At 42.6% G+C, this 26152-nt stretch overlaps 4 protein-coding genes and 1 non-coding gene across 6 annotated transcripts; 4 read left to right on the top strand and 1 right to left on the bottom strand.

The window, feature by feature from the left end:
- The first annotated feature begins 6985 nt into the window (after positions 1–6985).
- Positions 6986–13103, top strand: LOC121762043. The gene is made up of 2 exons (XM_042157792.1): positions 6986–7511; positions 8445–13103. Exon 2 carries the CDS (start codon positions 8451–8453, stop codon positions 12897–12899), a length of 4449 nt encoding a protein of 1482 aa, XP_042013726.1. The 5' UTR covers positions 6986–7511; positions 8445–8450; the 3' UTR covers positions 12900–13103.
- LOC121763148 lies at positions 9063–9169 on the bottom strand. The gene has a single exon (XR_006042391.1). It is a non-coding gene; the product is annotated as a small nucleolar RNA R71 (small nucleolar RNA).
- A 167-nt stretch (positions 13104–13270) lies between the features above and the next one.
- LOC121762146 lies at positions 13271–17646 on the top strand. Its single transcript, XM_042157944.1, has 2 exons — positions 13271–13643; positions 14111–17646. The coding sequence occupies exon 2, from the start codon at positions 14121–14123 to the stop codon at positions 15447–15449; it is 1329 nt and encodes a 442-aa protein (XP_042013878.1). The 5' UTR covers positions 13271–13643; positions 14111–14120; the 3' UTR covers positions 15450–17646.
- A 3940-nt stretch (positions 17647–21586) lies between these two features.
- LOC121760185 (protein ANTAGONIST OF LIKE HETEROCHROMATIN PROTEIN 1-like) lies at positions 21587–23976 on the top strand. Of its 2 annotated transcripts, none has more exons than XM_042155813.1 (5): positions 21587–21942; positions 22058–22145; positions 22464–23002; positions 23094–23319; positions 23423–23976. In XM_042155813.1, exons 2-5 carry the CDS (start codon positions 22127–22129, stop codon positions 23872–23874), a joined length of 1236 nt encoding a protein of 411 aa, XP_042011747.1. In that variant the 5' UTR covers positions 21587–21942; positions 22058–22126; the 3' UTR covers positions 23875–23976. The 2 variants fall into 2 exon arrangements, with proteins under 2 accessions (XP_042011747.1, XP_042011748.1); XM_042155814.1 differs by having other exon boundaries at positions 22269–23002.
- A 1076-nt stretch (positions 23977–25052) lies between these two features.
- Positions 25053–26029, top strand: LOC121761807. The gene is made up of 2 exons (XM_042157478.1): positions 25053–25404; positions 25493–26029. Exons 1-2 carry the CDS (start codon positions 25075–25077, stop codon positions 25955–25957), a joined length of 795 nt encoding a protein of 264 aa, XP_042013412.1. The 5' UTR covers positions 25053–25074; the 3' UTR covers positions 25958–26029.
- Positions 26030–26152: the final 123 nt, after the last annotated feature.

Here is a 26152-nt window from a genome sequence, read left to right as displayed (position 1 = left end):
CTAGAGCAATCTTTTCCAGAGGTTGATACCTGGTTTCTGGACCTCTTAATGCTCGGCTTGTAAAATAGATGGGAAGCTGCTTTAGGCCTTCTTCTCGTACAAGCACCGCGCTGATGGTTTGATCCGATGCCGCTAAGTATAAGAATATTACTTCGGCTTCGGTTGGAGCAGAGAGAATAGGAAGCTCGGCTAGATAACTTTTGAGCTCGTCAAAGGCCTTTTTCTGCTCGGCTCCCCACTCGAACTTTGGTGCCTTTTTCAACACCTTGAAGAACGGCAGTTGCTTTTCGGCTGCTTGGGAAAGGAATCGATTCAGTGCGGCTAGACATCCGGTTAGCCTTTGCACGTCATGTATGGACTTCGGCATTGCCATGTTCTGAACGACTTGAACTTTTGAGGGGTTTGCCTTGAGTCCGTCCTTTGAAACCCAACAACCCAGAAACTTTCCCGAATCTACCAAAAAGGTACACTTTTGGGGATTAAGTTTGAGGTTGGCTTTCTTGAGCACGTTGAGAGTGGACTTGAGGTTGTGCTCGTACTCCGAAGTGCTTTTGCTTTTGACGACTATGTCGTCAACATACACTTCGACCTCCTTTCCAATCAGGTGCCGAAAAAGCTTGTCTACCATCCTTTGATAAGTGGCTCCGGCATTCTTTAAACCGAATGGCATCTTTTTATAAGCGAAAATGCCGAAATCAGTAATGAAGGCCGTTTTTGAAGCGTCAATCTCATCCATTAAAACTTGATGGTATCCTTTGTACAGATCAAGAAAACAAAAAATTTCAAAGCCTATCAAAGCTTCTACTTTTTTATCTATGTTCGGAAGGGGATAGCAATCTTTGGGACAGTGCTTATTTAGATCGGTGAAATCTATGCACATCCGCCATCCTCCTTCCTTTTTCTTGATCATGACAGGATTGGCCACCCACGAAGGATACTTCACTTCGAATAACACATCCGCCTTCAATAATTGACGGACTTCGTCATGGATGACTTGACTTCGTTCTGCCGCAAAGAGTCTTTGCTTCTGTTTTATCGGCCGGACCGAAGGATCAATATTTAACCGATGAGTGATTACCTCGGGGGGCACTCCGGTCATGTCCAACGGAGACCATGCAAAGACGTCTTTATACTCCTTGAGGAGCTGGATGGTTTTTTCCCGAAGTAGGGGCGTTCCCGCGAAGCCGATCTTAACCGTTCTGGATGGATCGTCTTCGTACAGCTGAACTGTCATCGAGTTCGGCTCCGGTATGACTTCGGTCATCGCCTCTGACTCCGGCTGCTGTGATTGCTATGCTTGGTGGTGCCGATCTGACTGCTCGGCACTTCTAAGCGCAATTTGCAGACATTCCTTTGCTCTCTTTTGGTCACCTCGGATGACCGCTATCCCTCATTTAGTAGGGATCTTGATGGTGAGGTGATAAGTGGAGCAAACGGCCCGAACTGTGTTGAGCCAGTCTCTTCCCAGGATGATGTTGTACGGGGACCGAGCTTTCACCACGAAAAACTCAATCATCGTACTGGAGCTAGTAGGCGCTTTCCCCACCGTGATCGGAAGGCTGATAATACCTTCAGGGCGGGTGTCCTCCTGGGCGAAGCTCTTCAGGGGAAGCGGAGCCGGACTGAGCCGAGCTGGGTCCACTTCTAGTTTGTCAAAGCACTCTTTAAAAAGAATGCTAACCGACGCTCCTGTATCCACAAACACCCTGTGGATCAGTTTGTTTGCCACTCCGGCTTGGATGACAATGGCGTCTTGGTGAGGAGAGATGGCCGGGACGGGATCAGCATCCGAGAACGTAATCACTTCGTCCTGCTTCAGCCTTTTATGCGTTGGCTCCTCTCGATTGGAGCCTCTGCGCTCTGACTTTAGGGACGACTTGGTCTTCCCGGCAGGGAGAGCGTCAATAGTCTGGATTACTCCATCATATTGCGGCTCGTCGTCGTCTTCGGGATCCGGCTGCCTTTTCGGATCCTGAGGAGCGCAGTTCGCACCACTCTGCTTCTTATTCTTCTTTGGCTGCTTGCTTTGGTATTTTTTCAATGTCCCTGCCTTCACAAGAACATCGATACCTGCAGCCAAGTTTCTGCACTCCTCAGTATCGTGACCGTGGTCTTGATGGTAGGAGCAGTAGCTATCCTGTGGTCGGCGCGCGGCTGATTTCGTCATCCGCTTTGGCTTTTCGAATAGGTCAGCGTGCAGTTCGAAAATTTCCGCTCTCGGCTTGTTCAGCGGTACGAACTGAGCGGGCGGCTTCTCGGGATTGAGACGGGGTCCCAATCTGTCTTGCACCGGAGCCCTTTGAATTCTTTCAAATGGAGTCCGGCGAGGATGCCCCTGATCGCTATGATCGGGCTTCCTTCTGTCTCCTCGGGTCGATGAGCTGTCTAACGACCGTTTGCGACGGTCTGCCTCATCGGCCCGGGAGTATTGGTCCGCAATGTCCCACATTTCCTGAGCTGTCTGCGGACCGCACTCAACGAGCTTCCTGTAGAGAGCTCCGGGCAGGATTCCATTTTGGAATGCCGAGATGACAAGCAGATCGTTGAGATCGTCTACTTGCAGGCATTCCTTGTGGAATCTTGTCATAAAGTCGCTGATTTTTTCGTCGCGACCTTGACGAATGGAAAGCAGCTGAGCCGAAGTGATTCGGGCTTCCGCTTTCTGAAAGAACCTCCTGTGGAAGGCATCCATTAGATCTCGGTAAGATCTGATGCTGCCCTGGGGGAGGCTATCGAACCACCTTCTCGCGTTCCCGATGAGCAGCTCGGGAAACAGCTTGCACATGTGGACCTCGTTGAGACCCTGGTTCGCCATGTTATATTGATAGCGCCCCAAGAAATCGTGAGGGTCCACGAGCCCGTCGTAAGTCATCGACGGAGTTCGGTAGTTCTGTGGTAGGGGAGTTCGGGTGATGTCGTCCGAGAACGGAGTCTTCAGTGCTCCGTACACGGCGAATCCGATATCTCGTCGGTATGGAGGAGATTGAGTTCTCCTGTGATTCCGGTACCGAGGAGGAACTGGAACATGTTGGGGACGGGGATTCTTTCTCCTGGGAGATGCGACACTACTGCGGTAGTGACTTTCTTGTGCGGAGGGAGAAGGAGAATCCGTCGTTTTCGTCTCCGGCTGCTTTTGGCTTTTTTGCAGGAAGGTTAAGAATTCCTCCTGCTTCGCCGCCAAAAACTGCTTGACAGCCTCATTCAAATCGGGCTGCTGGGAAGACTCAGTGGGACGATTTTTGGAGCGGCTTGTTCCTTCGCCATGAGAACTGGTGGTGGATTTATCCCTAGGCTGTTTTCCAGACCTATGGGATGGATTGGCTTCCTCCTGGTTCTCACGGGCAGGAATACGGGTACTGTGCGATCTGGTATGCATTTTTTGGGTGGAAAAAATGGATCAAAAATTCGCTTTATCACAAATTTTGTTCTCTGTTTCCCACAGACGGCGCCAGTGATGAATCCGCGAATTTCTGATGTTAGTAAATGCTGGTAGAGAATAAAGACTACGACGCAATGAATTTACGTGGTTCGATTTACTGAAGTAAATCTACGTCCACGGGAAGAAGGGAGGGCAAGATTGTATTGCTTGATCTGGGATTACAGCTTACAACACAGACTTGCTATATGATATTTTATCTCTAGAGAGCTTAACCCTGTCTATCTGATCTAAGTCCTATTTATACATTGAACTAGGATCGTGGTTTGCAGCCCCACTAACCAGATCGTGGGTGAGCAATAACTGCTCAATAACTGCTTCGTACCACTAAATAGATCGTGGGTATAGTGGAGGTCGTGGAGGCCTTTCATGAGTCCACTAACTCCTAGTTCGGTCGAATGCTGAGACCGAACTGCTGGACTTTACCGATCAGCTCTTGCCGATCTGAGAGGAGAGCTTGACTGGTCGGCTTTTACCGAGCTGTAGGCTGAGTCCGAACTCTTTGGTCGTGCCGAACTCTTTGGTGCCGAACAGATACTCTTTCTTGGGCTCTGGGCTGATGGGCCGTCACTGTTATTGGGCTTGCCATTAGGGTTTAGTTCGTACCCCATCAGTAATATTTCTTTCTAATTATTTCTTGCCGTTGTTAATTACGGTTTGTTATACGGTAATTAGGGAATTTAATTTTAACTTTATTAATTAACAAATGATTATTGTGGTTGATAAATCCATATAGAATTATGTAGTAGTGTGTAACTTTCCGAGCTCCAATTCTTTTAAATGGACACAAGAGGCAAGTAGCGGACAGTGTAATTGTGTAGTTGTAAATTTTGATATGTGAAATCAATTTCACGAATTTGATATGTGAACAATCGAATTTGTATCTTCCTAGTTGAATTCGTAAATGAAGGTTTTGAATTTGTGATTAAATCTCAGGGAGTTCATATTTGTATCTTCCTAGTTGAATTCGTAAATGAGTTGTTCTATTACAACACACAGAATTCGTAAGTCAGATTGCTTGGTTAAATATGTTCTGTTGCTTACGTATTGGGCTGAAATTGCATATGTTAGTTGTTAAAATATCTCAAGTTGCTTTCTCAAATTAATAAGCGACGACCAAGTTGCTTTAAATACTGTATTGCTTCTGTGCTTGCATGGAAGTGCTTGTTGTGCTTTTATTTAACACTGAATTTGAATCACATGTTTGCTTGATTTAGCTCCTTGTATTGCTTTCCTCTTTTATAGAAATTGCTTATTCTATATCATACGCAGTTACTTGTGTGCCCGACTGCCCTGACAGAGTAAAGCCATTCATTGGCAAGAAATTCAACAGCTTGGACGACGTAATTGCTTTCTACTACGCTTATGCTCGTGAAGCTGGTTTCGACACACGGAAACGTGGAACCAAATCTTCTATACTTTATTTTTATTGCTGTCCACTGAATCCGCAGTTGCATATCATTGTGATAGATTTATTATTACATTAGTTTTTTGCTTGTTTATTTGACTTCGAATGTAGAATATCAGTGTGTTTGTTTTTTTTTTATAAAAATTAACTCCTATATAAGGGTGGAAATTACAAATAAACTCCTATACTATAGATAGGAGGAAATTACAATTGATGTCAAGAGGGCTCGAACTCGGCACCTCATGCAATAATGTCTAAGCTCCTTGCCGCTAGGACAAAGGCTCTGGACATATCAGTGTGTTTGGTTAGATGCTTATTATTGCTTGATTCCTAGTTTAAAATTGCTTATCAGTGGCGTGTGTTCCAGATTCGTCAAAAATGTTCTAACCTAAATGATTGATCACATATTGCATGTCAATATATATTGTATTGCTTTTCACTAATGTTTTTTTACACACTATCAATACAAATCGCCTAGCCATTAATCTGGTTTAATATGACTTTGCTTCATCTCGTTGTGTGATTAACACAGGAAATTTGTTCGAGAGATACTTGTATTAGAAGAAGTTGTTACATATTTGTTATATTATCTTGCTTGGTAACATTTATTTTAATGCTTGGTTTTTCTTTCCAAATTGCATCAACCACAATTATGATGGGGCTGGCAGCAGAAGAACAAATAAATCAGAGTTTAGATCTGTTTAGGAGATTATTTAGACAAATTCTATTCTCGCAATTATCACATGTATCATGCTCAAAACGTGAATTAAGTCATGCTATTGATTAATTGAAATCTAAAGCATGCTTTTCTACCGACAGAATTGATTACCTTCTTGATTCTTCAAAGAATCGCATATTGCTCGCTACTTCTCCTCGTGATGATCTTCAATAATAGACCACGATCTTCTGACTAGTTCTCAAACTATATTTTGATATCACGGTGGAATAAAGAAGAGATAGAAATCCCACAGAGAGTGGGAAAGGGAGAAAATCGGCGCCTCTTAGGGTGAAGGGGACAAATTGTTTTTTGTATTCTCTATACGGTGTCTTATTTATTCTCCTATTTATATTAAGTTATATATTGGGTCTAGTCAGGGATTTATGGAGGTTTGGATGCAGACCACTCACAATTGGCTTTTATCTAATTAAATTGAACCACAATTTAATCCAAACTTTAATTGGAATATTATTATCAACCACTAAAGTAATAATATTGATTCATCTATCCAGATCCAAATTAAAAGTAATTCGGGTTTCCTTGTTTAAATAGTTATTTCCCGCGCTTAAGATTTAAATGTCAATTAATTAATTAATTAATATCTGTTATGGACATAATTAATTAATATCTTATTCATGAAATAAAAATTCCAACTAGCTAGGTTCCGAACAATAAAACTTTATTTCGAGCTCCTCTTGAGGACATTATCAAATCAAACTCTTCTGGGGCGCGATTGTCTGCGAATAGGAGTCCCGTTTTTTAATTTCGGTCCGTCCGTAAATATGAGTCTCAGTTCATGAAGAGAGGATTTTTGCACGTGTGTCATGTGCTCGTGTTCCTCCTTTCAACAAGATTTATAATTTTCCCACTAATGCAACAAATATTACAAAGTATAAGCGGCAAGAGCGGGGTCGAACCACAGAGACTAGGGACCTACTCGAGATTGTTTCTACAACACAATCGGAAAAGAGATCGGCTGCTGCCACGCATTCATTAAGTGGGTTAAGACTCTAATCTATTTGACCCGGCGGAATTAAACTGGATCTATCTACCTGACCTAGCGGATGAGAAAAGTACGAACACTTGCATGACAACCAAACTCATGGCAACTTGTAAACTGGAGTTAAGCTGACTAGAACACCTGTGACTGAAGGAACATGCTGAAACTTTCCCAAAATAGGGACAAAGATGCAAAAGTAAGTGCAGACCATTTTTCCTAAACTGACTGGGGCTGGCAGAAAACTGTGAAAAGCAAAAAATCAAAAGCAAAAAAGGAGATCTGATTTCTAACAACCTCTCACTTCATCTTCTCCAAACAACCAAGTAAAAACAGAGCATGGAATAGAGCTTCAACACCATTGACGAAATAAAACAGAGCATGCTTCAAAACGAGATGTAAACACAAAATTCAAGCTAGAACTCCCAGATCTACTCTCCTGGGTGACAAACTCATAGTTTAGGATGTTTAGATGGGTGATTAACACATGTTGTTGAATCTTTTGAGGTATAAAGTATATGTTTCACCCACTTTTCAGCTATTTTTTAGAGTTAACAAGTTTGTCGGAGTTTTGATGCAAGAACAGGTCTAAAACGGGCAAAACGGAGCGAACGGGCTGACCACAGAATGTTCGCCCGACCGGGCGTTTTTCATCCAACAAAACGCCCGACCGGGCGTTTGAAGCCTCATCGCGATTTACCCAGATCGCCCGACCGGGCATATTCCGACTTACAGATCGCCCGACCGGGCGATTTGTCGCTGTTGCCAACTTTGCCTCTTTCTTACTCCGGATATAAAAGGGTTCTCACTCATTTCCAAACCCTAACTCCCACACCACGAATCTTAGCAAGAAAGTAAGGTTTTGAGAGGATTTGAAGTCAAGGAGCTTCCCATTTCCAAGAGATTGGAGGAAGGAGACCCCCCACCATCAATTCCACCATAGGGAGTTCTAGTATCATTTCTATTATGTGTAGCTTTGTTTTCCTTGTTTTTGCTTTTATGTTAGCTTTGACAATGAGTAGCTAAGCTTTTAGTAGGGATTTGGTGAAGTTTGAATGGATTGTATGGATTGAATCTATGGTTGAATGCGTATCTATCTCTTTTGTTGGTTTTGTTGAACCTTGGTCTTTTAATATCTAATTGCTTAGCTACCAATTAGATAAATCTTGTACCTAATTGATGTTATTGAGAAATACAAGATTAGGATAGATGTGTAATCAACAACTCCGTGCATTATATGTAATCGAGAGATGCATAAGCTAGAGAGAGGGCTTGGGTCCGTTGTGCTTTGGAGTCAATCTCGAATTGTATGGACGAGACTCCTACACTAGAGATTGACCCACGTGTTAGATGCACCCGAGAGGGGGTCTAACCGATTATCCCGACTTTCCTAACCGCATTTGAGGCCCAATAGATGAGCATGACCCATAGATGAAATCCTTGATCCATTCTAACGGATCCATTTCCCTATACTTTCCCAATTTGTGTGAAAACCTATCTTTGTTTGTTTGTTTTTCTTAGTTAATTGTCTTACTAGCTTATTTGTTCTTTGATCTTAGTTAAGAAAACCAAAAACCCATTTTATTAGTCTAGATAGTGTTCAAAGTTACATCATAGTATTCAAACCGGCTTTTAGTCTCCGTGGATCGATAATTTAGCTTACCACGTGCTACTTAACTCGTACACTTGCGGGTGACGCTTTTGAATACTAAATTAGCACGAGTCAAGTTTTTGGCGCCGTTGCCGGGGACTAAATTTGCTTTTGTGTTTGATATTGTGAAAAGATAGAGAATACTAGTTTAGATATTTTACTTGCTTTAATTATTTAGTTTAGTTTTCTAGTTTAGCTCTATTTTGACTTTGTTTCCTCTCTTGTGTTGTGTAGGTTTTTATGCTCACGCGCTCAAGTCGTTTACCCCTTGAGCCGATTAATTTAGAGATAGAAGCCGCCAATAGAAGAAGAGGAGGACGAAGGAGAAGAGCAAGAGCTCAACATCAAGTTGAGCCAATGGAAAATCCACATGGGAACAATGAGGGAATTCCCCCTCCACCTCCACCTCTATTAAATCAAGACCAAATCATTCTCCAACTACAACAAGAAATGGCGGAGATGAGAAGGGAAAGAGAGGAGGAAAGGAGGCGAGAGGCTCCGGTTAGAGACGCATTTGGGAACGTCAATATCCCACATCCACCCTATGATACAAGGGTGAATGCCAACAATTTTGAGTTGAAGACAGGATTGATTCAATTTGTGGAGCAACGTGTTTTCTCGGGAAGGCCCACGGAGGATCCTAATAGGCACTTATCTAAATTCTTAGAGATTGCCAATACAACTAAGCTTAATGGGGTTCCCGACGATACAATCAAACTTAGGCTATTTCCATTCTCATTGTCGGGATATGCTAGAGATTGGTTTGATAACCTTGAGCCGGGCTCGGTTACAAGTTGGGACGACTTAGCCCAAAAGTTTTTGGATCGATTCTTCCCTCTAAGCTCCACTCTCAACCTCCAAGCAGAGATCTCCCACTTTAAAATGAAGGGCCAAGAGTCTATGTTCGAGGCTTGGGAGAGATTCAACGCCTTGCTAAAGAAATGCCCCAACCATGGGTTATCTCCGGGCCATCAAGTGAGCCTCTTCTACAATGGATGCTCGGAGTTTATCAAGAGTCAATTAGACTTTGGTTCGGGGGGTTCATTCTTGGACAAGGGGGTCGAGGAGTGCAAGAAGATGCTTCAAAGGCTTGCCTATACTAGCAAGGGTTGGAGCTCGGGCCGAGATAGTTCAATGCCGGTGGCTTCGGTTGTGGATTCGGATGCATTCAATCTTCTCAACCAACAAATGATGTTGTTGAATCAAAAGGTGGATGGCCTTAGTTTGGGAGTGGCACCTATGGGAGAGCCTTTACATACCGTGGAAGATGTCAATTATGTGCATCAAGGAGGGAATCAAAGGAACTTCTACAACTATCGCCCTAACAATGGGGGTGGTAATTACCAAGGCTATCGCTCACCCTTCAATGCACATCCAAACCTTTCTTATGGCAATCCAAACAATGCTATCCAACCACCTCCACCACCTCGTTTCCCTACACCTAGTGGGTCGACAAGTGGGGCCGCTAATGTGCCCACCAATTCTAAACCTTCAAGTGATGATGTCACCCATGAGCTTCTAAAAGCTCTAATGGAGAAGACCGATGGAATCATGACACAATCTACTAAGAGAATTGATAAGGTTGAGACGGCGGTAGTGGAGGTCACCACGAGAATGGGGGCTTTGGAGCATCAAATGAGTCAAATTGCCCAAGCCGTGGGCCAACTTCATCAACCGGGGCAATTCCCAAGCAACACCATTCCTAACCCAAAGGATTGCAAGGCTATCAATTTGAGGAGTGGAACAAGCTATAAGAGCCCCCCTATGCCCGAAAAGGAAGCTATTGTGCAACCCGAAGAAGAAGAGACAATAGAAGTGGAGGCATCAACGAAGAGCCCACCAAAAGATCAAGCCGAGACAATAGTTCCTCCTAAGCCCACGGAAGTTAAACTTCCTTTCCCTCAAATGATGCAAAAGAAAAAGAAGGATGAACAATTTTCAAGATTTTTGGATATCTTTAGGAAAGTTCAAATTAACATCCCTCTTGTTGAAGCACTTCAACAAATGCCAAGTTATGCAAAGTTCCTCAAGGATGTGGTATCACAAAAAAGGAAATGGGGGCACTATGAGACGGTCAACTTGACGGAGAGTTGCAGTGCAATTATTCAAAGGAAGTTGCCGGCCAAAATGCAAGATCCGGGAAGCTTCACTATTGAGTGCACTATTGGAAATTGCTTTGTGGGGAATGCCTTGTGCGATCTAGGGGCTAGCATTAATCTTATGCCATTGTCCTTCTTCAACAAGTTGAATATTGGTAAATTGAGATCGACTAGCATTACTTTGCAAATGGCGGATAGATCGGTGGCATATCCCTCGGGCATAGCAGAAGATATATTGGTGAGGGTGAATGAGTTCATATTCCCCGTTGACTTCGTGGTGTTGGACATGGAAGAGGATAGAATTGTACCTCTTATTTTGGGAAGACCGTTCCTTGCCACCGGGAAGGCCATGATCGATGTTTCAAAAGGGGAACTTACACTTCGCCTCAATGATGAGAGCGTGACATTTTCGATATATGAGGCCTTAAAGAGGCATGATGCGGAACCGGGAGGAAGCCTACAACATTGCAATGTTGTGACCGTGATGGATGAGTGTGTTGGAGGAGTGGCACCGACCTCTTACTTGGATGATCAATTAGAGAGATGCATTTCTCATTCCATGTATTCTTCTCATTCTTTTGATGTTTTGGATGCTAACCCCGAGTTGTTGGAATTTGTAGGTGCTTTGGACTCGGCTAAAGAAATCCCTAGATCACTTCGTCCACAATTTCTACCTCTTAGGAGTGGAAGTGAAGATAGCAATAAAGATGGGGAAAACAAGAAGCTTGAGTTGAAGCCACTTCCACTACACTTGCGATATGCCTTTCTTGGAGGGAATGACACTTTTCCGGCATTTGAGAAGCTCAAGGCGGCGTTGGTGAGTGCCCCAATCTTGATCTCCCCCGATTGGTCTCAACCTTTCGAGATCATGTGTGATGCAAGTGATGTGGCGGTAGGCTCGGCTTTGGGACAAAAGAGAGACAAGATATTCCGGGTGATATATTATGCTAGTAGGACATTGGATTCGGCTCAAGCTAACTACACCACTACCGAGAAGGAAATGCTTGCGGTGGTCTACTCTTTTGACAAGTTCCGCCCTTACCTTATTGGGGCCAAAACTATTGTCTTTACTGACCATGCCGCCATCCGCCATCTATTTGTTAAGCAAGATGCAAAACCAAGGCTTATAAGGTGGATCTTGCTCCTTCAAGAATTTGATTTGGAGATCCGAGATAGAAAAGGGTGTGAGAATGTGGTGGCGGATCATCTCTCAAGATTGGAGCATGCTAGTGAAGAGGAAAAATTGAAGTTGGTCATCAATGAAGAATTCCCGGATGAGCATTTGTTTTATGTGGCCAAGGGTCAAGTGGCATGGTATGCCAATATTGTGAACTATCTTGTTGCTAAGGTGATTCCCGAAGGACTTGAGGACTATCAAAAGAAGAAGTTCTTCCACGACGTGAAGTTCTATTTTTGGGACGAGCCTTGTCTTTTTAGAAGATGTGCCGACATGGTGATTAGAAGATGTGTCCCTCAAGAGGAGTGGGAGTCCGTTATTATGCATTGCCACACCGCACCTAGTGGGGGGCATTTTGGAGCTAACCGGACTGCTATGAAAGTGCTCCAAAGTGGTCTATTTTGGCCAACCATCACCAAAGACTGCCAGGACTACGTGAGAAGATGCAACGAGTGCCAGAGAATGGGGGGTGTTTCTAAGAAGAAGGAGATGCCATTGACGACAATTGTTGAAGTCGAGTTGTTTGATGTGTGGGGCATTGACTTCATGGGGCCCTTTCCTCCATCTAGTGGGTTCCAATACATTCTACTAGCCGTTGACTATGTATCAAGGTGGGTGGAAGCCATTCCTACCCAAACTAATGATTCAAAGGTGGTGATTAAATTCGTTCAAAAGAACATATTCACGCGATTCGGCGCACCTCGGGCTATCATAAGTGATGGAGGGTCTCATTTTCGCAATAGGTGGCTAGAGGCGGTCTTAGCAAGGCATGGAGTGAAGCATCGGGTGACAACTCCTTATCATCCACAAGCTAATGGTCAAACCGAGTTGGCCAATAGAGAGATCAAACAAATATTGCAAAAGAGTGTCAATGCTAACCGTAGAGATTGGGCTCTCAAGCTTGACGATGCTCTATGGGCGTATAGGACGGCTTACAAGACGCCAATCGGGATGTCACCTTATCAATTGGTCTTTGGGAAATCATGCCATCTCCCGGTTGAATTGAAGCACTCATCATATTGGGCGGTGAGGCAAATGAACATGGACTTCACCAAGGCCGGCAAGGAAAGGAAGCTTCACCTCAATTTACTTGATGAATTTAGGAATGAAGCTTATGCTAATTCCTCAATCTACAAGGAGAGAATGAAAACGTATCACGACAAGATGATTGAGAGGCGTGAATTCCACAAGGGGGATGCCGTGTTGCTTTTCAACCACAAGTTGAGACTCTTTCCGGGCAAGCTAAAATCTAAGTGGTCGGGACCCTTCACTATCAAGGAGGTCATGAGCAATGGCACAATGGAGCTCAAAGGACCCGATGGAAGCACGTTCAAGGCAAATGGTCAAAATCTCAAGAGGTTCTTTACCAAGGAGCAACAAGACGAGGTCTTTGTGGTTGCCTTGATTGAGTAGTGGAGCTTGCAAAGCGTCGGGCAAATGACGTTAAACAATTGCGCTATGGGGGAGGCAACCCCTAGTAGGTAAAATTTATAGCTTTTGTGTTTTTGGTGTGTTTTTATTTTGTTCTTGTTTTTGGTGTGTTTTGTGTGTTTTAAGTGGAACAGGAGATAGGCTTTGATGGGTGAAAAGCGGACAAAAAACTGGAGAAATGGCGAAATGGCGAAATGGACTCGGAATCCAGAAGGTTTGCCCGACCGGGCGTTTTGCAAAGTGCAAATCGCCCGACCGGGCGTTTACAGAAATCAAGATTGTCCAGAAAGTTTGCCCGACCGGGCGTTTTGCAAAGTGCAAATCGCCCGACCGGGCGTTTCCAGAAATCAAGATTGCCCGACCGGGCGATGTACAAAATACGAATCGCCCGACCGGGCGTTTGATGAAATCGGGATTGTCCAGAAAGTTCGCCCGACCGGGCGATTTTCAAAGTGCAAATCGCCCGACCGGGCGATTTCTTCGCGCGATTTAAAGACGCAAACCAGGTCAGTTTTTACACTTTCAAAACCCTACCCCCATTTCTCTCTCGTTCCTCTCTACTCTCTCTCGCCCCTCCACCTTCAAATCTTCCACTTACACTGATTTCACACACATACCATCCTCCCAATCCATCTAATTCAAGGGTTGAACCGATTAATCGGTTGATTTACTCAAGAACAAGCAAAAAGGAGAGAAATCCGTTTTCTATCACTCTAAGCCCGAAAGGTATGATTTTTTTCATTCTTCTCTTACTTATGTCGGTGTTTAGATGATTATTGGTGAATCGAGGGTTGGAAACTAGCATGTCTTTCGTTTGTTTGGAGATTTCTTGACTAATTGCTAGTTAGAGGATGAATTTGGTTTGAATGGTTGCTTTGAGCATGAATTGTGCAATTTTCTTCATGGGTTTGTGGTTATTGAGTGTGGGGAACTAGCATGCTTTGATTTGTTGATGTCTACATAGATGCAATGTTAGATAAGTGATGCATGTTGGTGGAATGTTTGAGTTAAGCATGATTGAGGTTTATTGTTGTGGAAGAGACATTGTGTGACACAATGGGGGGTTGATTCTAGTCTCGATAAATGTATGAATGAGAAGTTCTTTTAGTATAGAGTATGTTTGGGGGAGAGTGTCTACATTAATGCATCTTTGTGGTTTCTTGTCGAATTGATCTAATACTCTCAATTTTTAGGTAGTGAACGATGGCGCCCAACCACTCTGGAGTTAATTTGAATGCCGAAGAGAAGAAGAAATGGGCCGAACTCTCACAACTACCCTACCGGGTAGCTAGATATCCATGCCCTATCACAATCCGACGGTTGGGCATTGAGCAGTGCTTCAATGAGCTATGTGAAGAGGGGCAACTAAATGGGCTCTTCATGGCACAGAGGAACCCCTCCTATCAGAGGCTTACACTGGAGTTCTTGTCTACCCTTGATGTAATCATGAACAGGAGGGAGATAGTTGCCATCAAGTTTCGTATGAGGAATGCTGAGTACACAGTGACGATGGCACAATTCAAGGAGATCTTTGGATTTTCAGGGGAGGTGTATAGAGAGCCGTTTAACTTCAGTCACAATGCGAATGACTTCTGGAAGGCCATCACTACCGTTGATGACAACTTCGCCGCCAACAGGGCAAAGGGTTCTCTCATTAGGAACCCAGCCTTGCGCTTACTCCAGAAGGCGTGTGTATGTTACCCCTTCGCTCGTCATGAGCATGGGAGTGTGCAGAGAGACGAGCTCTTCCTGTTATGGACTATTTTGCACAAGGAGGCTCCCTTGAATTTGGGCCACTTCATGATCAAACATCTTGAGAGGGCTTCGAAGAAGAAAACCGGCACACTCTGTGTCGGTGCGGTTGTGTCAGCTATTGCACTCCATCTGGGAGTGTCGACGAGGGGCTTGGTCGCCGACATTGGTGACAACTTGATGGACTTCGGCTTTCTGAGAAGAACAAGGCTGGTCGGAGTGGACCAACGAGGGCAGATATATTTGATACAGAGGGCAGCAGATCATTACCCCCTCCCGGACACCGTCAACACCTATGTGAACGGTCCTTTCCACAAGGAAAACTGGAAGATGAAGGCTGCGGTCCACGAACAAGTCACGGCGGTGAATCCGCGGAACTTGCAATTTAGGGATGTGAGCCCGAGCTCGAGTGTTGATGAAGCGCCCCACATGGGCTTTCCCGAGATCGAGATGGGGGACGAGCAGAATGAAGAAGAAAATGAGGAGGAAGGTGAGGATCAACCGACCTACCAAGGGGGAGATGAAGCCGGGACAAGCACGCAGAGGACACGAAGCCGACAAGAGCGACAAGAGGAGGACTACGGCTCGATCAATGAGAGGTTGACACGGATGGAGTTGCGTCAGCAGGAATATTGGGTCCAGAATGAAGCGCGATGGGACCAGTTCGAAACCAACTGGACCCAATTCACTGATTTCAACAATGCACAATGGGCCAACATCAATGCCCGATTCGATGAATTCCGTGGCCAGTGGCAGCATCCGCCTCCTCCTCCGCAGTGAAGGTCCATGGGAGATCCACTCTCTTTCAAACTTATCCTAGCTTTGCTTGGAATAAGTTTGGGGGGTGTCTAGTGGATTCCCTCTTTTACCTCTCTCCCTCTTTATTTGATGATGATACCCCGGCCTGTACCCCTATTCTTTTGATGATATTTGATGATGATATGTGGGCATGTAAACTTATGTGGTTTTGTTTCCTTGTTCCACTTGTGTTTGTGTCTTTGTTTTTCTTTTTAGGTTTGTTTTTCTTTTTAGGTTTGTTTTTCTTGTTTCCTTTTGTGTTGAATTATCTCCCTTGGCTAGGATGATAGTAGGGTTGAGAAAAATTAAAATTTGAACGAGTGTGAGACATGATGGAGGAGTTGCCAATGATGATTTTGTGCAAAAACTTTCGAAAACCTTGTTGATATGGCTAAAGAACATGTGATTTTTCATTTCAAATTGCCTAAAGTGAATTGCATGGTGCCTTGTCTTTTGCCAAAATGACCTTGTGAGAATTGAGCCTATATTGTTCCTAAATGTGTGTTTTATCTCAAACATGTCGTATGTTTCTAGAACTTGCTCGCGATTTCTTTGAGTCTACATAGTGATCATAGAGATAAGGGAGGACGTTAGGCCATCCTTGTTAGCCAAATTCTACTTTTACCCGTTATCATGTTAATAATCTTTGTTAGCCCACTTTGAGCCAATAACCTTTCCTTTGACAAACCATGGGGTTGGATTTCTTGTGTTCTATTTTTGAAAAATCAAAAGGAAATGAAAGTTTGAAAGGGGGAATTAGCAAATGAAATAGAAGCTTATTGAGGTAGAAAAACAAAAGAAAAAGAAAGAAAGAATAGTGATGTTACCATGCAAAGCATGGAGAAAAAGAAAGAAAAGAAATAGAAAAAAAAAAGAGAGAGAAAAGAAAAGAAAATTGAAAGTGAGAAATAGTTAATAATTGGCATTTATTGGAAAGGGTGTGTGAAGGTTGAAAAAGAGGTGAAGAACAAAAGTGGAATGTTGGTAGATGAGAAGAGTCTAGGGAAGCCTAGAACTAGCTAGATTGGGGAAGAAAGTTGGTGAAGTTGAGCAATATATTGGGAATTAAAGTCACTTTAGCCGAAAATTGCCTCACCTATCCAAAGAGCCTACATTACAACCTTTTGAAAAGACCTTTCGGACCTTATATCTTTAATCACACCATAGTAGAGGAGAGTGTAAATTTCGAGCAAGCCTATGGTAAACTATGCATGTTTTGATGATTTGAGAGTTATGTCAAGAGTTTATATACTTTGAGAGTGAGTGAAATTTCTAAAATGCACATTGCATTTTCTCCTTGAGAGGGCAAATTGGCAAGGTTGAGTACATGATAGTAACTTGAAGCTATATTTCATAATACTTTACATGCATCCGAGGCCATTGATACTTGTCGTATTTTATTTCTATTGAGGCAATGATGACACTCCACATCCTTGCATGAGTTTGTATGTCTTGTTTCTTTCTTCTTGTTCGAGGACTAACAAATGTTTAAGTTTGGGGGAGTTGACAAACTCATAGTTTAGGATGTTTAGATGGGTGATTAACACATGTTGTTGAATCTTTTGAGGTATAAAGTATATGTTTCACCCACTTTTCAGCTATTTTTTAGAGTTAACAAGTTTGTCGGAGTTTTGATGCAAGAACAGGTCTAAAACGGGCAAAACGGAGCGAACGGGCTGACCACAGAATGTTCGCCCGACCGGGCGTTTTTCATCCAACAAAACGCCCGACCGGGCGTTTGAAGCCTCATCGCGATTTACCCAGATCGCCCGACCGGGCATATTCCGACTTACAGATCGCCCGACCGGGCGATTTGTCGCTGTTGCCAACTTTGCCTCTTTCTTACTCCGGATATAAAAGGGTTCTCACTCATTTCCAAACCCTAACTCCCACACCACGAATCTTAGCAAGAAAGTAAGGTTTTGAGAGGATTTGAAGTCAAGGAGCTTCCCATTTCCAAGAGATTGGAGGAAGGAGACCCCCCACCATCAATTCCACCATAGGGAGTTCTAGTATCATTTCTATTATGTGTAGCTTTGTTTTCCTTGTTTTTGCTTTTATGTTAGCTTTGACAATGAGTAGCTAAGCTTTTAGTAGGGATTTGGTGAAGTTTGAATGGATTGTATGGATTGAATCTATGGTTGAATGCGTATCTATCTCTTTTGTTGGTTTTGTTGAACCTTGGTCTTTTAATATCTAATTGCTTAGCTACCAATTAGATAAATCTTGTACCTAATTGATGTTATTGAGAAATACAAGATTAGGATAGATGTGTAATCAACAACTCCGTGCATTATATGTAATCGAGAGATGCATAAGCTAGAGAGAGGGCTTGGGTCCGTTGTGCTTTGGAGTCAATCTCGAATTGTATGGACGAGACTCCTACACTAGAGATTGACCCACGTGTTAGATGCACCCGAGAGGGGGTCTAACCGATTATCCCGACTTTCCTAACCGCATTTGAGGCCCAATAGATGAGCATGACCCATAGATGAAATCCTTGATCCATTCTAACGGATCCATTTCCCTATACTTTCCCAATTTGTGTGAAAACCTATCTTTGTTTGTTTGTTTTTCTTAGTTAATTGTCTTACTAGCTTATTTGTTCTTTGATCTTAGTTAAGAAAACCAAAAACCCATTTTATTAGTCTAGATAGTGTTCAAAGTTACATCATAGTATTCAAACCGGCTTTTAGTCTCCGTGGATCGATAATTTAGCTTACCACGTGCTACTTAACTCGTACACTTGCGGGTGACGCTTTTGAATACTAAATTAGCACGAGTCACTGGGTCAAGCAGAAAGCGGAATAAACACAGATTAACCTTGCATGTATCACCTAAACTAACAGATCTCAGAAATCGAGCACATGAACAACTATATCTCAACCTCTAAACTGCTGGAAATCATGTAAACAACATGGATCTAAACATCTAAGCCACCAATTGCGAAAAACATCCAAGAAACATGAGTAAATAGCATCATCAACATGAAAATAAACATCAAAGCTTCATAAAACTGGAAATAAGTCGAGATCCAAAGGCGGAGTCGTCAATTCCTCCGATGAAACTCGAGATCCAACCACATCGTCTCAAAAGAGGTAAAGAAAGCAAGGATCCAACGTTGGAGTCGTCAATTCCCCCGTCGAGACCATCGAATTGAGCTAAGGTAGCAGTTAACTATCTAAACTAAGCTAAGAAATCAACAACTCAACTAAACTAAGCTAAGAAAGCGGTGGCGTTAAGCGCCTATGAGAGTTTCTACCTAAACTACGAGAATGGTAGTGTTAAGCGCTACCTTCTTCATTCATGTTGGTCCCTTTATATAGGGAGGCTTCAAGCTCGAATCCCTAGGGTATGCTCTTCATGATTTGACGTTTGCACCCTTAAAATAGGATCTTTTAAATCTGCTCCTTTCTTCACTTTTTTTCTGCTCCATTTTCCCTGCCCCGGGTAATTTGTGTGCGTTCCTGGGTCCAGCAGATTTTTTACGCACCTGCTCTCATGATAATTCTCTTTGACCTAGCGGATTTTTGATACTTTTTACTCCTTTTCTGCTCATTTTGCATCTGCTCGGTCAATTTGCAGCATCTACCTGACCCAACCAATATTTGCACACTTAATCTCAAATTTGCGCATTATCTCCCCAAAAAGGCATGTAATATCACCAAAAACCAATGCATGAAACGAGTCTTATCAGTTCACTTTTACTATAAATGATATATAGGCCTCACATTCCAGTAACTTATTCCACGCACATTTCGTTTAAAACTAATATATATAAGTGGGACCCATATTCACTGACCTTTTCTCACCCACTTTTCTTAATATTTCTTAAAACCTGCAACAGAAAGAAATGAGACTCCTATTCGCGGACGGACGGAGAACTGTTTTTCCTTTGTTCACAACTGACCGTGTTACCTTAAAGTGAACGTCACCCGCAACCGGTCTACTAAAACAAAGACTTGGACTTGTTTTGTTTCTTATATATTTAAATACAATGTAAAAACCTTGCTCAGAACATCTCTAAGGTACAATATCAACTTCGTTGAACTGAGAATTTTTTTTATAAAGTTATAATATTAGCGCTTCCCGTATGCTGATTACCTCTACCCAAGATGGCATGGTATTGAATTACGAACAAAATGCTTATATTGGCAGCTCAAAGTAGCGTACGACAAACACTAGATGTTCAATGTTACTCATATATATTTATAAATAAATAATTACCGTGATCTCGTACTTGGTTTACACTGTAAGAAGTATGCATCTCAAAGCAATTTATTTAGTGTTATACCTCACTTTGGTACCATCATTCACCCAAGATAGGAAACGACTTCGGTTCAAATCCAACAATCATTTATGATAGACTGTTTAGGTTGAGATTAATTACAATTACTTACTTCTAAAAAATACCGACTAGAATATTATCTATAACCATGAGTCTACCTATCAGTCTATATGTAGAAGAAGAATTGTTTATTCCATTATCCATTATTTTTCTATAAATTGGTCAACAAATAATGATAAATGACAAATTGTGTGATAATAAATTTCATTCCATTATGTAGAAAATTAGGTTTTTAATAAAAAACGTAAAGGATGCTTTTTAGTATATATTAGAGTAAAGGTCCTTTTTGGTCCTAAACATATGACGATTTTTTGATTTTGGTCCAAAATATTATCTTTTAAATTATTCGGTCCCTCACATTTGAAATCGGATCACATTTAGTCCGAAATGGATGGAACTGTTAAAATTTAACATCGCCTCCGACCGCGCCGCCGTGGGCGGCCGCGTCCTCATCTGGAACCTCTCCAACCCCACCCCCTGCGCCTGACCCGGCGTCAACTGCTCCCCCGACAACTCCTCCGTCGTCGAGCTCCACTCCCCCGGAATGGGCTTCTCAAGCGAGCTCCCCCCCAAATCCTTCTCCAACATGACCAATCTGCAGACTCTCAGCCTCCGCTACAACACCCTCTCCGGTCCCCTCCCGCCCGACCTCTTCACCTCCCTCCGCAATCTCTACCTGCAGCACAATTTCTTCACCTGCGAGCTTCCCCAAACCCTCTTCTCCCTCACCTCGCTGGTGCGGCTCAATCTAGCGGAGAATAACTTATCCGGCCCGATTTCACCGGGTTTCGCCAATTTGACCCGGTTAGGAACTCTCTATATGCATAAAAACCGCTTCTCCGGCCCGATCCCCGCCCTAGATCTGCCCGCCCTAGTTCAATTCGATGTTTCCAGCAATAACCTAATCAGCTCAATCCCCAATTCCCTTTCGAAAAACCCTAAATCCTCCTTCCTTGGCAATTCGCTCTGCGGCGAGCCTCTCAATTCGTGCGGAAACGCTAATCCGAAGAAGAAGAAGCTCTCCGCCGGAGTGATTGCCGGCATTGTGATCGCCTCCTTCGTCGCGGTTTTCGTTGACCGTTAAATTTTAACAGTTCCGTCCATTTCGGACTAAATGTGATCCGATTTCAAATATGAGAGACCGAATAATTCAAAAGATAATATTTTGGACCAAAATAAAAAAATCGACATATGTTTAGGACAAAAAATGACCTTTACTCTATATATTATAATAAATGTGTAAGATCAAAAAGTCTTTTGAGAAAATATGTGAAGCCAAAAACGAATTTTAGTCATTAAATTAATTAGATTAAATTGATTAATTAATATAATCTAAAACTAATTCAATCAAAATATTCTCCACCGTTAATTTTAAACGAAAAATGTTAGAATTGGACTAATTCATGTTATATGAGACAAGATACTACGAAGCTTAGGGTCCGTTCGATAAGAAATGTGAGATATAAAAATATGTGAATTAAGTTAAGTAATGCGGGCTTTATGTCAATATATGGGCGGATAAAGTTTTTTCGTGATTGTTTTGTTTGGTAGGTGAGAAATTATCTAAATTTGTATATTAGATAATACACGAAATGACACAATTGCCCATCTTTTGCAATGAGTAGTAGGACAAAGTAATTACCCTCCTCTATCAAACAATTGAAATTTGACTAAAGCAACAACACAGTCCCACTGAGAATCCAGAGTCATTTGAAGAGCAATTTTTTTGGAAATCAAATATATTTAGATCAACCATGAACCATCAGGAGCTGTTCAGTTAGTCCGATATGGCAAGTTTTGGGTCCATTTCTGCCCAATTTTCGATGTTCAGTTTTTATGATTTGTATCAGACGGGCCCAAAGAAAAGGGGTAGGCCCGCACTATTCATCAAATATACTCCGAAAATAAAACGGGAGAGATGCGTGCTTTACAAATGTGAGGCGGTCAGATTTGAGCTAATTGGGCAGCAAAAGACAAATTTGCCCTCTGCAAAATTTGAATCCCCCAAATCGTGAATTGCAGCTCTCATTTTCTACCTCTACGTGCCCTATTCGGTGAGACGCCGCTCCACCAATTTCACCACTCTCCAAGCACAGTGTAGAACATCCGTCCACCGGAATTGGCGAGGTTAGATAGATGATTACAATGGTGGAAACCCCGAATACGATTGAGTGATTTATATGTGGATGCAATGTTGTCGGCTTGAATAGAGTGTTGAATTTAATGTCGTTTTTTTGTGTAGTTTGATTGGTCGCGGCAGTTCCCAGAGCCACCGTCGGATATTGAAGGCATTATTTTACAGGAAAGAGACATGTCGACTGCTTCTTCAGGTAAATGCTTCATCCTACCCTATCACTGCCTTTGGTTCTAGTATTTCAACATCGTTATCATGCTGCTTGCTCGTACAAGTTGCTCTCATTTAGTCATATATCGTGGTTATTTGTTGGTTGCAGGGATTTGTTGCGCTAATTTGAGTGTGTAAATATTGTTACTTTGTGATATATTGTTCTGCATTTGTGAATCGAAAATGGTGATGGCTGATGTTGCACACACAACATCCGGTTTGGTCAACAGTTGGTGTGGGTACTGTCCGTAAAGTACTGTTTTGTTGTTGTGTTTAGCTTTAGTTAAATTACATTATACATCAGGAGGCAGGATGAGCTCTCCGACGATTAACTATGCAAGGCTCCACATGTTGCTGGAGGATATAATGCTTGTCTATCATGTTGAGACCACCATCCTCGTACAACGATATAAAAGCGCACGAACACGAAGAGCAAAACGTATAATTGTTCAGAACGCCAGGCGATATAGCGTCTTGAATAAAATACCCTCTCAATTGGAATACCTAGACCGTCTAGTGAACTTGACGGATGCCGACTGCATCGCAAATCTGCGTATGGATCGTAACACATTCGGGAGGTTGTGCCGAATTCTAGTTGAACGAGGAGGTTTGCGCCCTGGTAGGTGTCTTGGTGTCGAAGAAATGGTGGCAATCTTTGTTGGGGTCCTATCACACCATAAAAAGAATCGGATAGTAGGTTTCCATTTCAAAAGGTCAGGTGCGACCGTGTCATATCACGTCAATAATGTACTTGGTGCGGTTCTTAGCCTCCACTCCGTACTTCTCTCCAAACCAACACCCATCGGTGAAGACTGTGTAGACCATCGCTGGAAGTGGTTTCCGGTAATATTTTTTGAAGATGAACTGTTATTGACTAGATTTTGGTTTATATGTTTCATAATTTTTATTAGTTTATTTTTTTTGTGTAAAATAGGGATGCTTGGGGGCGCTTGATGGGACACACATCGATGTCTTGGTGAGTAGTGCCGACAAACCCCGTTACAGAACAAGAAAAGGGCATATAGCGACCAACACCTTGGCGGCATGTAACCGCAACATGCAATTTGTTTACCTTCTAGCGGGTTGGGAGGGGTCTGCAGGTGATTCCCGCGTGCTACGCGATGCTATTACCCGTCCAGGCGGTTTTAAGGTTCCGCAAGGTATGATATATGACAAACCTGATCTACCTTTTTCATCGATGCTTGCTGTTACAACGTAAATATTCATGGCTCAATTTGAATTTTTTATACCCTCTTATTTTAGGTTGTTACTACTTGTGCGATAGTGCCTATGCGAATAGCAATGGTTTTCTAACGCCATATAAAGGTGTAAGGTACCACCTAAACGAATGGGGTCAGGGCAATGCAATGCCCCAGGACCCTAAAGAGCTTTTCAATATGAGGCATACTCGGGCAAGGAATGTAATTGAGCGAGCTTTTGCTGTTTTAAAAATGCGGTGGGGAATCCTTAGAAGTGCTTCGTATTACCCAATCAAGATACAAATACGTCTAATCATGGCATGTTTCTTATTGCACAATTTTATACGCCGAGAGATGGCAACTGACCCTGTTGAGGCTGAACTAGACGAAGAAACTTGGGAATACGCTGCAGATGAAGAAATTGCAGCACAAGATTATGTCGGAGGGGTTGATCCCAGCGCTGAATGGACCCAAAAACGCGAGGCCTTAGCTACTCACATGTGGAACAACAGATAGAATTTTGTAAACAACGTTGTATCTGTTATGAACTTTATTCTGTTTTGCTTGACTGTTTTTGTTGATGTTTACAGAACATATGTATGCACTATTATTCTGGTTGAATGTTGTATAGGGACCCCTCGTTTTTTTTTCGCATATAAATTTTAATGTGATTTGTCTCCAGCTAGATGAACAACAAGATGTCAAGCTCTGAATGCACCCCTATGTGTGGCTAGGGGAAGGGAATGATGGAGCTCCGTTGTGCGGGCAAGTCGGCCATCTATTTTGTACGTCGCTATGTGCCGCACAGTGTGTCTGAACACTATGGAGGAGTTGAAATGTGTGATGTGGACCTAGCTCCTCTTTATTGTGCGATGTAATGTGTAAAACAATATGTATGTTCTGTATCACAATCTTTTTTTGTAGTACTCATCATAAGTTCCATTAAAATGTTGATGTACATCTTCAACTCATGTATTAATAGAGGACATAACATCAGCAACTACATCTAATCCACCTCCACAATTCCATCTCAGCATACTGCATTCCAACTGTCGATATAAATATGGGTAGTAAAAAGTCACTCACACAAAATTGATTAGTTGACATCTCTGTTTAATGCTGAACCATACAAAATTTCAGAAATGGAAATCATCACACAGCAGCCAAATTTTTTATTTTAATTGTTCATTTAACTAATCATCTGTCTTTTTTTTAGACCAAGTTTTTCGTAATATTTTATTTTTTAGATCATGTTATTATTATTAACTCTTTGTATAATACATGTAATGTATAATTTTTTTTATACATGTAATGTACAATTTTTTTTTATTATACATGTAATGTACATACACTTTCCAGCTAATTTAATTGTGTGTGCTTATATATTTCCATTTGTCACATTTTAATTGAGATAAATACAAAATAGGATTGCCAACATGGAATTCCTTGCCTAGGGACCTATTTTCTCCAAAAAATTAAGGAGTTAATGCCCTGACTTGGTTCCTTGAACTTCACTCCGTTGGGTGGCTGTGAAATGAGTACATATCTTGTGATGTCTTGTTTCATAAATGGGAGGATACTTTCATTATAGCAAGGGTTGGTTTACGTCAATCACATTTACACATTTACTGCCTATTTAAGCAATGCCATTGATGAAAGTCACTTATAACACAACAACAACTTCTCTACTCAACCGACATTGTCTCCAACTTGAAGATGAACATCCCACCCCAAGCAAGCTTTCTCTATAATGGAGCTTGGTCGCCTGAAACGGACACAATCCTAGTGGACACCTTGTTGCGGCTGAAACGAGAAATGGGATGGGTTTTGAAGGAGTTCCCTATCTATTTTCTCATTACAGCTGGCCGAGAGATTGAGAAGAGGTTTGGTGTTCGCTTCTTGGAAGAGGAGCTTTCAGCCCGTGTCCAGGCGCTGCACACTCGATATCTCACCTTCAAGGAGGTGGTCAGACAGCCAGGGGCACGCTGGGATTTCCCGACTAAGTCGGTGACCGCACCCGAGAATGTTTGGCAGAAGCTATGCACGGTAATAGCATCTTTGATATGTTTTGTATGCATGTTTTCAAAGAAGATTTCGTTATATGATTTTCACACCGTTGGTTGTCTTGTTATAGCGAAACCCATTCGCCTTAGCCTACTACCACGAAGAGGAGCCACATCACCGTAAGCTTGCATGTTTATTTGGCATGGATGATGTCAAAGTGGAGGACGAGAAGGAAGTGATTCTCCTTTCGGATGGGTCGGTGACCTTGTCCCACGATGAGCCTAGCTGCTACGAGGTGTCCGGAGCCATGGAGGAAGTTAACTCCCCTGTGGTTATCCCACCGGTCACCGCAAGGCGTAAGCTTTTTGCGGGGATAGAGGAGCCCGAAGACAGAGAATCAACAACCGAACCGGGAATATATTTCATTGATGTGACTTCGGATGGCCATTTGCGGACTAGACTGGAAAAGGATAGGTCCTTGCCAAAAAAACCATCGATGGCCAATGGCGAAGCAAGCACGTCTGTGAGGGTTTCCCACGGAAGCTCATGTGGTTCCAACTCCCCTAATAGCTGGTGGCCGAAACTTAAAAACTAAAATTAGCGTTATTATGGGTCTATAAGTGCACGTCCACCTCTCGTGTTTTGCCTTTTTTCTATGGACTGTTTTTTGTTAATCCTATGGGAAGCAAAGTTCGTGATTGCATAATCCCAGTTGGAGAAGTATAATCGATAGACCCTCCGTTTATTAGGTTTTATGCCTTCGGTATTTTGCTACACCTCGCGAAGGCAA

Source organism: Salvia splendens, chromosome 13 (assembly GCF_004379255.2).
Source record: "Salvia splendens isolate huo1 chromosome 13, SspV2, whole genome shotgun sequence".
NCBI lineage: Eukaryota > Viridiplantae > Streptophyta > Magnoliopsida > Lamiales > Lamiaceae > Salvia > Salvia splendens.
This window is presented reverse-complemented; position numbering and strand designations above follow the sequence as displayed.

Bases quoted from the DNA above. Each gene is read 5' to 3' on its own strand.
- LOC121762043 (XM_042157792.1), top strand. From the start codon at position 8,451: ATGCTCACGCGCTCAAGTCGTTTACCCCTTGAGCCGATTAATTTAGAG.
- LOC121762146 (XM_042157944.1), top strand. From the start codon at position 14,121: ATGGCGCCCAACCACTCTGGAGTTAATTTGAATGCCGAAGAGAAGAAG.
- LOC121760185 (XM_042155813.1), top strand. The intron at 23,003-23,093 runs GTAATATTTTTT...TGTGTAAAATAG, and splicing joins ATCGCTGGAAGTGGTTTCCG to GGATGCTTGGGGGCGCTTGA. The intron at 23,320-23,422 runs GTATGATATATG...CTCTTATTTTAG, and splicing joins CGGTTTTAAGGTTCCGCAAG to GTTGTTACTACTTGTGCGAT.
- LOC121761807 (XM_042157478.1), top strand. From the start codon at position 25,075: ATGAACATCCCACCCCAAGCAAGCTTTCTCTATAATGGAGCTTGGTCG. The intron at 25,405-25,492 runs GTAATAGCATCT...GTCTTGTTATAG, and splicing joins TTTGGCAGAAGCTATGCACG to CGAAACCCATTCGCCTTAGC.